Source organism: Dreissena polymorpha, chromosome 12, assembly GCF_020536995.1.
Source record: "Dreissena polymorpha isolate Duluth1 chromosome 12, UMN_Dpol_1.0, whole genome shotgun sequence".
In the NCBI taxonomy this organism is placed as follows: domain Eukaryota; kingdom Metazoa; phylum Mollusca; class Bivalvia; order Myida; family Dreissenidae; genus Dreissena; species Dreissena polymorpha.
In genome coordinates this window covers 62,992,995-63,005,918 of record NC_068366.1, presented here as the reverse complement: position 1 = coordinate 63,005,918, position 12,924 = coordinate 62,992,995, and the positions used below count along the sequence as shown (strand labels likewise).

General features: G+C 34.3%; 1 protein-coding gene across 5 annotated transcripts in view; it reads right to left on the bottom strand.

Annotated features, from left to right (window-relative positions):
- Positions 1-12,924, bottom strand: part of LOC127853253 (arrestin domain-containing protein 4-like) — a 154,249-nt gene that overhangs the window by 30,162 nt on the left and 111,163 nt on the right. Inside the window, exon 1 of one of the 5 annotated variants that reach the window (XM_052387596.1) lies at positions 7,865-8,218. The exons of the other annotated variants lie outside the window; for them this stretch is intronic. Within the exon in view, the coding sequence (XP_052243556.1) occupies positions 7,865-7,869 (5 nt within the window). The 5' untranslated portion in view covers positions 7,870-8,218. Of the gene's footprint in view, positions 1-7,864; positions 8,219-12,924 lie in introns of those variants that run through there. 5 annotated transcript variants of the gene reach the window in all.

Below are 12,924 nucleotides of genomic sequence, written 5' to 3'. Positions count from 1 at the left end.
TAGGCCCAATGGTTATGGACAAGAAGATTTTTAAAGTTTGCACAAAATAGGCCTTATATAGCAAATTTTCAATTTTTTAACCCCCCGGGGCAGGGTCAAATTTGATCCTAGGGGCATAATTTGAACAAACTTGGTAGAGGACTATAAGATGTCACTACATACCAAATTTGGTAGCCCTACGCCATACGGTTATGGACAAGAAGATTTTTAAAGTTTGCACAAAATAGGCCTTATGTAGCAATTTTTAAATTTTTTGACCCCCAGGGGCAAAGTCAAATTTGACCCCAGGGGCATAGTTTGAACAAATTTGAAAGAGGTTCACCATAGGAACATTCCTGAGAAATTTCATCAGAACTGGACCAGCAGTTTAGGAGAAGAAGATGTTTAAAGAAAAATTTAACGCACGGACGCACACACGACGGACACAGGACAATGACATAAGCCCTGCTGGCCTTTGGCCAGTGGAGCTAAAAACACCTTCTGTGCGTCCTTAAATTCGTCGTCCGAAGTCGAAAAACGTATTGCCCTGCATATTAAGTCAAATAAAGTGTCAGTCGCTGCAATTGTCTATTTACTCGTCGATGGTGTACATGTAGAATCTATCTTGACATCGACATCATTTGTCAAGAGCAATCGCCGCCATATTGGATTTTGATCATTTTCTTTTGAAAATAAAATGAATTATAGTAAAGTAAAATCTTCTTTTCGCGGTCGTAATGTGTTACAATTCGCATGCTGCGTAAAATTGAGTCGAGGCATATGGTGATATTTTTACTTGTTTTACAGTTTGTGTGTGAATTTTTTAAGACTATTTTGCGTACCAGAACAAATACATTTATATCACTACGCATGGTTACATTCGTTAGATGTTATGCGCTTTTAAGAATGAATTAAAATAATTGTTAGACTAAGGTTATTAGATCTATTTATCTTAAATGTCACGTTTAAAAAAATCAAATGGGATAAATAGAATACTAGGATTAGCGTTGAATACAGAGAAGTTTATGTTGCTTGGCTCAAACTCCGAAAGCGCTCGCCAAGGCTCGCGCTCCCGGCGTTCTAAGCCTCGCAACATAAACTTCTCTGTATTCAACGCTTACCTAGTATTCTCTATTTTGCTTTCTGTGTCCTTGGCTCTCAGAGGGTCCATTGTGCATAGTACATCAACAGAAACTAACAAAGGTAATACAAACATATAAGAAATTAATTGGAAAACTTACTTCTCTCAGATATAGATATTGATACTGATATTGGTATCTAAATTATAGTTTCAGTGTACGATTTTGAGATATGTGACAGACATTGAACACTACAATGTTATTACATATCTATTGATCCCCAATATTTCCCTAATTTATTTATTTGCTGGGCCAGTAACTCGTAATATCTCTTGGGTATTGATCTTTGTTCCCAATTCGTCAATTTCTTCACTGGGCCAGTAATTCCTGATTTAACTTGGGCATCGATCAACTCGACTCTAAAACGTCTAACAAAATTCATTCTTATTGTAGCTGAAACAGCAAAGGCCTCTTGCTGTTAAACTTTGTCAATTACTTTTTTCTAAGATGCACAATTGTATAAAAACTGTTTTCATTTTGTTCGCCCACCTTTTTTGCACTGTAGGTGATCATTTTAACCTGATGATTTCAATGAAGAATGCTTCAAAAGATTTTGTTAAGCGAATGCTGAATGAATGTTCATAGGCTATGCTATATTAAGCTCACCCGAGCACAACATGCTTTTGTTATCACATTATGTATGCTTTTTGTCATCGCGATCCTTCACAATCAAAATTAACCATGTTAACACTCTTAACACAACATTTATTGCCAAATTTTCTATGAATATTGGACATAACTTTTCTCCCTATAAGGACATATTGGCAGTGTTCAAAACTGGGTCACATGAGGTCAACAACTTGATCATCAAGTCAGAACGCTTTAGAAATTATATAGTTGGCCCCATCATTATAAAACTTACCGAGAATATTTGTTCTAATGATATCTGACCTTCAAGTTCAACAAGTGCTGTCTCCATAGGATGACATATGCCCCTGATAAACGCTTTGATAGAAGTTATGAGCATTTTTCGAAATCTTAAACGCAGATTTCGAAACCTAAACATGGATCCTAAGTTTAAGGTCAAGGTCAAAGGGGCCAAAATTTGAGTGCCTATGGAAAGGCCTTGTCCATATTCACGTGCATACCAAATATGAAGGTTACATCTGAAGCGACATAGGAGTTATATTTTTTGAACCTCAATAAAAAGTGTGATGGACAGACAGGCGGATAGACAGACAGTGCTAACACTATATGCCCTCCTTTGGGGGCATAAAAATGGTTCTAGCTCTTAAACTTTGCCACCTGAGGGGTAAGAGCATTTTTCCTTAACCCTTTGCATGCTGGGAAATTTGTTGTCTGCAAAAATGTCGTCTGCTGAATTTCTAAAATTAGCATTTTCTTCGATTTTTTTTTCAAAGAATACTATCAGAATAGCAAACAGTTTGGATCCAGATGAGACGCCACGTTCTGTGGCGTCTCATCTGGATCCAAACTGTATGCAAAGGCCTTCACAACTCGGTTCCCGCACTGTAAGGGTTAAATGGCTACAGTGCAACATTGTTTATACTCTAGAAGTCTCATGTTTAATCCTTGAAACTTGCTCAGAATTGTTTGTGTTGGGCATTCTAACATAGTCAAGGTCCATTGCAAAGCATAAATACTACATGGGGGACAGTAGTTTTCCTGATCTGGCTTTTGTTAAGTCAATACTTGTAAACCGTGACTTAAGAAGTCACATATTTAATCCAAGATACTTAAAACTAGATTCAACATTTTAGATGGAATACTTAGCCAAGCTCTTAAATGGTTTCAGAAACATCACAATGCTCAGAAAAAGTCGGATCCTTTCAGGCGTACGTGAGCAAACCTAAAGGCAATTTGCCCTCATTCACAATATGTAGGCTTGACAAACTCATATATTTCCATATCATCAATAAAGCATGCATAATGCACACACAGACAACCTGTATGACATGACTGAAATAATATAGAAAACTGAAAACAAATGAGCCTTGCTCTGGAAAAACAGGGCTTAATACATGTGCATAATGTTGTCCCAAATTAGCCTATGCAGTCTAAATGCATTTTTTTTCTGGAATTAATAATTTTCCAGAAAAATCCTTTTTCTTACATGCAACACTATTTTCACACCTTTGTTCCCGCTTCCATTGTTGCTGATCACCCAGTACCAGTTCATAAATTGATATTATGAAGCTATTTGTCTATTTATTCTCAAACCCAAACATTTGTCTTGCAACCTCACAAACACTAGTGGTAATTAATTCTCTGTACAGGATTATCCAGTGGTATTTCTTTGTTCTTGTATCATAAACACCAATTAATATGTTAACCATCTGTACCCAAGAGTGTAATAATCTACCAGCCTTGGAATGGGGTTCAGTGAGCTGGGTTAAATCAAGTCCAATTTTATATAAACATGACTGGTAAGATGTATGTTTTGCAAAAAAACGAAAAACAAAATCCACAAGAACTTCAAATAGGATGTATAAACACCTATTACAAAAGTTTAAAGGGGCCTTTTCAATCATTTTGGTAATTTCTGTTGTTGTTGATACATTTTGCTTATTTACAGTACAATTCATCACTCATTGTATGAGTACGGAGAGCCTAGTGGTCTAAGCGATAAACTTTTACTCCAGGGGTCAGTGGTTCGATGCGGGTTACTTTTTTCTGTCTTTAATTCAGTATTTTTTTATTTAATTTTTAGCTTTTTAGATGCAGTATTTACATTTATCAATATAAAGCATTTAATGACAAACTTCAATACATGCCAAGATCTGTAAAAAGGCCCCTTTAATCAATGTCTTTTATTAAACTAACACAAAACAGAAGCACTTCATGTAATTTATTATGCTTTTTGTTGATAACCAGATAGACGTCTTAACAGTTGTACTCTTTAGATATCAATTGCCATACACCTCCTATTTCAACGCCAAAACCAGAGTTTGAGGGCAGAGCAATTGGCTTGTTATTTGAACTATACATAATATATTATCATCCAGTGTTTCTGGTAATCCACAAATAGATTTCCGGGACAATCTGGAGAAACCAAAGCTGCCTGGGGAATAAAATTCCAAATTTGGGACTGATACTTGTGGTTTAGCTTGATGGTTGTGTGAATTTTTCATGCAATCAACACTTTTGAGCATTTGTACAAGCCAAAGAACTTTGCATTTGACGCAAACAGCAGCATCCAACCTACGTCAATGAATTCACTGAATCTGACTGCATGGTTCCATTTTTAATTATAAGAGTTTGAAATATAATCCTTGCCGCCATTACTATGTGTTCATGAGTGGAACAAATGTGTCTTGTTCTGACAAAACTGGGCTTAATGCATGTGCGTAAAGTGTCGCCCCAGATTAGCCTGTGCAGTCTGCACAGGCTAATCAGGGACGACACTTTCCGCTTAAACTTGATTTTCGGTAAGAAGGGACTTCCTTCAAACTAAAATGATTAGCCTGTGCGAACTGCACAGGCTAATCTGGGAGGGCACTTTACGCATAAGCATTAAGCCCAGTTTTCTCAGAACAAGACACAAATGTTTCAAAAATATATCAGCCTCATTATGGGAAAACTTGGCTTTATACATTTGCATTAATGTCATCCCAGATAAGCTTGTGCAGTCTACACAGGCTAATCAAAGAATGATGATCATTTTCAGCCTTCACTGGACTTTTGTTCAGAGGTGACCTCCTTAAAAAGAAAAAGACTAGCGGAAAGTGTCATCAATGATTTAGGCTTATCAGGGACCTGTGACACTTTCCGCCTTAACGGTATTTCTGCTAAAAAGAAACTTAATTCAAACGAAAAATACCTTTAAAAGAGCGGAAAGTATTGTCCCTGATAAACCTGTGTAAACTGCACAGGCTAAGGCCAAAAACAAAACAAAGTCTGTTTGGGGTCTTCTTGGGAAAAAAAAAAGGGTCGGTAGGTAGGGATTTTTTTCTGTCTTTCGGGTACTTAAAGAATGGAAGGCTACTAAAGCTTATTACACTGTAACTCCAATATAGCGCGGTCAATGGGGTCCAAGCCGCAAAACAGCGTTATAACGGATCCGCGTTATAGGTTTTGAGCTCATTTACTGCGGGGCGCTATAAAAAAAACAGGTATAGAATAGCCTATAATATAGGTCATGTATATTGCCATGCTGTGTTGACGCAAATATATGCATATAAACCGAATCGTATCGATAACAGTATACATACCGCTTTTCTTATGTGCACATTTATCCGATAATCCAATAAAATTGCAACATCAATTAAAAAATAATAATCTTGAACATTAATGACGATATATGTTTAAGAAATTCGTAAACACAACCGTACGCATATATGCCATTTTCAGAAGTGTTAAGAGTACAGTGCATTATGGGGCAGAGCTTTCATTGGACGAGCGACTTTAAATTTAGATTAAATGCAATACGACTCATGTACAAAAAATTGTTTTATTGCGTCATACGCATGCAAAAAACGTGTTTCCCGGGGACTTTCTGATACCGCGCGAAAATGAAAGTGAAACTCTGTTAACAATTGCCGGTACACTGCGTTCGCATGTAAATAAATCGTCTGCATTATTTAATTTCTTATACACGAACTGAAAGATTAAATGACATAATACTAGAATAATAATGAAATGACAGAAAAAGTTGTTTTATACAGTAGGCAGTATATTTCACAGCCGCTCATTTAATATAGTCAAACTATGTTTCAATCGTTTTGAACTACTTGAATTGTATAACTATCCCGCTTGCACTTAACTTATGGAAATTATCGCACTGAACCGCTCTGATGAGGAATACATGTAATAAACACTGACACGCGAGTTTTTCACACCTTTATTGACATTACACAACATTAACACCAATTAGCTGTCGGTGTTGTTTAACCTCGAGGCGATTATAATCGGTTCAACGGACGGTTGAATAAAGCAATCAACATGACTGTGATTGCCGCCATCTTTGAATTGTCTGAAAATACATGAAGTTGCATAATACGGATTTGAATCAGAAATCAAATGGAAGGTTGGAGAAAAAATGGGATCCAAGCACCCTCCGCGTTATATTGGATTCAGCGTTATAACGGAGCGCTTTATATTGGAGTTACAGTGTATAAGAAATACATGTATATATATATAAATGCTTGATATTAACATCTTACATGTCTATGAACGAAAATGAACAATTTTTTTTTTTTTTTTTTTGATGACCCCACAGTCAGGAGACCTGAAACTGACCTTCTTTTTTTGGCCTAATCTGGGACATTTTGCCCTCATGCATTAAGCACTGTCTTCCCAGAGAGAAGATCATATGAAGGACAATTATTTCTGAAGGAACCACACAATCATAATATTCTTGTGATTCTTGAAACAGTTTCAATGTTACACAATAATAGATGTTTCCAATGTTCTGGTGGTATACTCAAATCAGCCAATGGAATAAATGAAGTGTATTCATTCGTACCTAGCCGCGGGAAATTTTATTGGAATTTTATTGGACACTTACAAAGGTCAGGCTAAGGTGAAAAGCTGGCTTAATACAGCTTACGCCGAAAAAATTGTATAACTGTTTTGCAGTGTTATAAGACATGCCCAATACAAAATGGATTTTAGACAATTGAATGATATCTTATTCAGGAACAATCTATTAACTTTCCAACAGATTGTGATCATTAAATCTTCTTTTTAGTTGTTGCTGACTGATTTTCTGATGTTGCCAAATAAAATTTAATGTGGTCACTGCTGAACTCAAATCATGTATTAAATCAAGTATTAACTGTAACAAGATGTCATATAGATCAACCTAATAGACATATAAATCACTACAATTTTTCAGAAATAAAACTTTATTTAAAAAGCATCTGTATCGCTTTTATCTAATGTTTGTGTATAACAGAATATACTGTTTGTATTTAAACAACTTTGCTGGTTATTTAGGAAATTAGTTTAATTTGTGATCTAAGCAAATATTTCACTTAATAATTTATACAAGAATAATATATAAAAACTTTATTATATATATATATATATATATATATATATATATATATATATATATATATATATATATATATATATATATATATATATATATATATATATAAAGTATTTATACAATATTTATTATATTTAAGTATAGATATAGTATATAAAGTATAGATATATACTATCTATTTTAAGATGTAGTTACAATTTTATGTTGTTTTGTTAAATAATTCATTTGCTTTTAAGTCCTTAGAATGTCAAGTATAGATATAGTATATAAAGTATAGATATATACTATCTATTTTAAGATGTAGTTACAATTTTATGCTGTTTTGTTAAATAATTCATTTTGCTTTTAAGTCCTTAGAATGTCAAGTATAGATATAGTATATAAAGTATAGATATATACTATCTATTTTAAGATGTAGTTACAATTTTATGTTGTTTTGTTAAATAATTCATTTTGCTTTTAAGTCCTTAGAATGTCAATAAATTATTTTCCCTAGAAATAAGAGGAACAATATGAGGTAACTCAAGAATAATGTTTGAATATTGAATAATGTAGTATTATATAATTTTATTCCTATAAGTTAAGACTTAATAAAACGATGGTTATCAATTATTTAAACTCCGAATGAAAAACAATCAAAAACAGTTAATTACCTTATAAATTCATACATTTAATACATTCATTTCTTAAAATTGGTAATGTCATGTACAATTTTAATAAAACAAATACAATAATCATTTTTCATAAAAGTGATTAAACAATTAATGGCAAAACATCCCCAATAACTTACCTCATGTACAAATTATTATCCAATATGCATTAATCAACTAAAATGTGAAATTCTCATTAATAATCATGACACTACACATCTTTTTATAAAATCTCTCAAAATCTCATTAATAGAAAATTCATAATCCAAAAATCACTTGTGAACCATTTGTTTCTCCACAGCCCACTTTTAGCAAAAGATAGAAATGCAAAATACAATAAAGTGATCTTCAGTGAAATATCCTTTAATATGATTCAGCTACTCAGGTGCTTCCATCCATTCTTATAGTACCCGAGTCAGTCTATATCTATCTATTGATCTCACCCTGCTCATAAAAACAGTTCCTTTATGTACTAGGTACCTGAAGCAAGATTTACAACTTAAAATCTTGTTGTTAAGAACACAACCTGTGCCTGCCTGGCTTCCAATAGCCGTGAGCAATCTAATTGAGGACTTGCGTAAATATCCCTAACAAGTTGACAAACCAATACTGCCTGGTACCCAGTGTTATGAGCTGTAATTGGCCCATAGTGCCTGCTTAATTGTCATTTCTCACTATTGGCTTTACAGCCACTCTCAAGTAATTGATGGTGACAAATCATGTAAATTAAATCTTGTGTAACATTTATCAAACATGCACACACAAACACTCCCTCACACTTTGAGCTTAACAAACATCCCTGTGACCTTAACCTAATGCTTCCTCAAGACTAACCAGTATTCAGGTCTTAAGAATTTTCTAGATAGTGTGCTGAAGCAAATTTTATGTTACACGCCATTCAAGACTGACCTTGATCTTTGACCTAAAAATCAAGAGGCATCTTTCTTTGATCACAAGTAACCATCATACCAATTAAGATGATTACATGTCACAGGTTTCACATACCAAAACCTTGATACAAGTTAGTTTGACCTTGACCCTTAACCTGTTGAAATATAAATCATAATATGCTTCAATATATGTATCCCGGAAAAAGCAACTTTTTGGAAAAAGACCACTAATCTGCTGGTACAAATAAACATGACCCATTTATAATCCTTTCAAAATCACACACCGTATCAACCGTTTTAATTTAAAGTAAGCTATCATTGGTTGATTTAATGGACCAGCGTTGTTTGTACCCGGTGATTAGTGTTTTTTTTCTAAACTCATGCTTTTCCGGGATAGATCTATTTCCTACCATGTAACCACTATTCTAATTTGCATGATCATAGTTCTGTGTTCTCAAAATATAGAGCCAAAACACATTTCCTGTCACATGAACCTGTGCCCTTGACCTTTGACATGTTGACCTAAAAATCTGTATGTGTACAGTACAGGCAACGTGTACTTTGACAAACGCCACTTGTCGCGGTGTTCATTTTACGGTGTTCGCTTACCAAACGACCCCCGCGATGGGTGTTCAGATCAAATATTCGCGGGGGCCGTTTTCAATAAGGTGGACACCGCGAATCACCGCGGACCCATTATATCTACCGCGGTGTTCATCGTGTTCGCTAAAAATAAAATAATTAAATATAAACGTAAATTAATGATCCCTTTCATTTAAAGCGGGTATATACGTTGTTGTCAAATATTTATGAATTTATATAAAATGTGTAATAAACTTATTATATATATATATATTTAAATATAAATTAAAATAAAAGTAAAGAAGAACGTGTCGAAAAATGCGAAATAAGCCAGATATTTAATTCTGAAATTTAAAACGGCTGTACAGCCGAATTCGCTAGCATGTAAACCAAACATGTACGATGTGAATCTAAACTTAGTTTAACGGTTTATTTGAATTCCTGCAACGATATCTATTCATACGACACACGAACACTAACTCCGATCCTAATGCAAAGACGAATGCTTCGGTTATTGTAGGAAAATATGTACGTCACAATCGACTCGGGGCGCTAATTTTCTTTGCTGCATTTTATGAAATTCGGCTTTAATGTGTAATTTTTCTTGCCTATTTTGTGTTATTGTAACATATTTTATCAATGTATTACAATTACAATTAAACACATATAAAAATCGTATATACCCGCTTTAAAGCGATAATGAATACAAGTAAATATAGTCTATTTTTATGTACATGATGGTCGAAGGATATTTTAAGTATTTAACGTAATATTATGCGCATCTAACAATATATGCAATGTGTATAGGTGTCTATCGCAACCGTCGGTTATTTTTTGGTGTTGTCTTTTTAAATAAACTTATATCTATGAATGCAGCATCAACATTCTAAAACGATATCCCGAAACAATCAAAAAATCATTTGAATATCAATTGTACTTTCGTTATGATTCGGGGTACGATGTGAACCTAAATTTCATTTTAGTGCAGATTCATTCATACGTCACAAAGACACAAATTTGTTTTACGGATCATTTCGGCTTAGAGGACTGAACTGTCATGAAAAATATCGAATATTATATTTTTTTATTAACCACTGGAAGCAAGACGAGTTGTAGATAATTGGTCAGTTACCATATTTTAACTAAATATTTTGACCAGTTTCCCTTTTTCAGCTCAATTCAACAGTCGAAAATGCGCATAATATCAATCTAAAACATATTGGCGACAACAAAATGCGGTGTGTTCTATCCAGAAGCCCTGGCGGAAAATGTATGGCGTGACAGTGTTGTGCCTAAGGTTAATGAACTTCTTCGCCGCCAGGGTAGAGAGGAGAGACGAATGAGGAGAGATGCGGGCACATCTGCCGACATCAACAGGTACATGGAGGACCTGCACAGCATGCTTCCCGAGATAAACACCTCATGCGACACTTCGCTTCTGTCGCTTCTGAACAACAGCATGTGAATACTTCTACTGAATGTAAATTATGTAAATACTGTATATATTTTTCTATCGCTTCTGAACAACAACATGTGAATACTTCTACTGAATGTAAATTATGTAAATACTGTATATATTTGATATTCACTGTGCATTTCGAATAAATACCGACTTTATAATGTTGTTGTTATTACGTACATACATGTATATACAGGATTCTATCTATTAAATAATGCAATGTTATATGCTAAGGGGAAGACGCAGGAAAAACAAAAACAAACAATTAATTCAACATGAACGAATATCACGAGTTGTTATCAAATATTCATAACCTGATATGTAAATTTATAACCGGTAACAAATCTTTATAAATAATAACTAACTTGAAAACGAAGGATGACATGGGCTACGTTAGAAAGTAAATATTGATTAGATCAATATAAAATATCTTACATCAGATATTGTTCACAACTCGCCATGCAAAGCATTGAGAACAAGCGGAAATGTCAGCAGAAAAAGTCGGGAAGAAGCACAAAAAGTTACAAACGAACAAAACAACTCTAACGAAAATACCGCATGAAAGAGAATGATCCGGAATATCATTCTCTATATACATGCTATATTTACTAATTTTGAACTTCTTTCAAAGATCTTAAAGAACTTTATTTCAACAAACGAGTCCAGTGCTGAAATGGAAGAAACCTGAAAGACACAAAATATAATCTGTTAAAATACATGTATATGAATAGAAAAACCCAACAGTTTACGATTGCAGTCGTTGCAATCGACAGTTGACAATTTCTAAATTTCGTAGCATACTGATGCAGTACGTTATTTCAGACAGTACAGGCGGACGCAAATAAATTATTTAATACTCACTTTCTTTATAACTCGATATGTGTTGTTAAAAAACGGCGATTGAATTGCTTAACACCATACCAGTTAATAGACTTGATGATCTAAGCGCTTTTATTACGTTTCCGACTTTACGTGCTGTCCGAATTTAAAGTGATGGGCATTTTGTTACTGTTGAATTGAGCTGAAAAGAAACGGGTGAAAACAATAAGTTATAATGAATGTGGTATCTGAAATTATCTTCAACTCATCTTGTTACCGGTTGTTTATAAAAAAATATATATTATTTTCGATATGTTACATGACTCACCCATCCCTCTAAGCTGAAATAATCCGTAAAAACAAATTGTGTCATTGTGTCGTATGAAAGAATCTGCATGAAAACTACATTTAGACTCGCATCGTACATCGATTCATTTCTGTTGTAAGTTGTCAAAACGAAAGTACGTTGATATTCAAATGGATTATTTTTCTTTTCGGGATATTGTTTAATTATGTTGATGCTGCATTAACAAATGCAAGTGTATATCGAGCGAAAACACAAAAAATAAACAACGGTTACGATACACACCTACATTGTATATTGTAAATACTGTTAGTTGCCCATAATATCACTTTAAGTACGCATACATTTGCACATACATGTAGTTTATTATGTTCATTTGTACATTGTACATGTACATGTAAATTTAAAACTCTTGAATGACCATCGCAGACAGGTATTACATGTATCAATGGCCGCGCGGCATTGCGGTGATCACGGGTGTTCCAGTTAATGATGACGTGCAATCGCGGCGATTTCGGGTGTTCGCCGAACACCGCGGTCAGTAGCGTGTCCGCCCCCCGCGAAATGTCACCCATCGGGAAAATTGAACACCGCGGACACGCGTTTTTGTCAAAGTACACGTTGCCTGTACTGTATAACAGCAATTACATGGTTGTATATGAAAGTGTTCTCCAAATATCATGAATAAACAAATGGGCTCCGAAATGTCACCCAACTGAGCAAATCTATCTTTGAACACATTCTAAGCCATAAACCCTAGTATCTTCTTCAAAAAGGAGTTGAATTGGGGCATACAAAAGTCCCTGTACACAGAACAGTAACACATATGCAGGCTAAAATGGCTTCACTTCCTCTGTAAGAAGTGATGTGCTTTTCACTATAGCTTATTTTGCTTGAAAGAAATACATTTTTCTGCCTTTTTTATAGAATGAAATCTAATCCCAATTTTGTTTTAAGTGTTACAAAGTTTTATTATGCAATTAAATATTAAAGAAAACACTTTCCACAAGAATTAAATGATCTTGTACATGAAAACATAAAATTTTCACAAACTTAATCAGTACAGAAGATTTCCACAAAATACATGTGAAGTGTTTTTTTAAAGCTGCAATTTGTTGACTGTGGTTGTAATTCAGCCTAATGTTA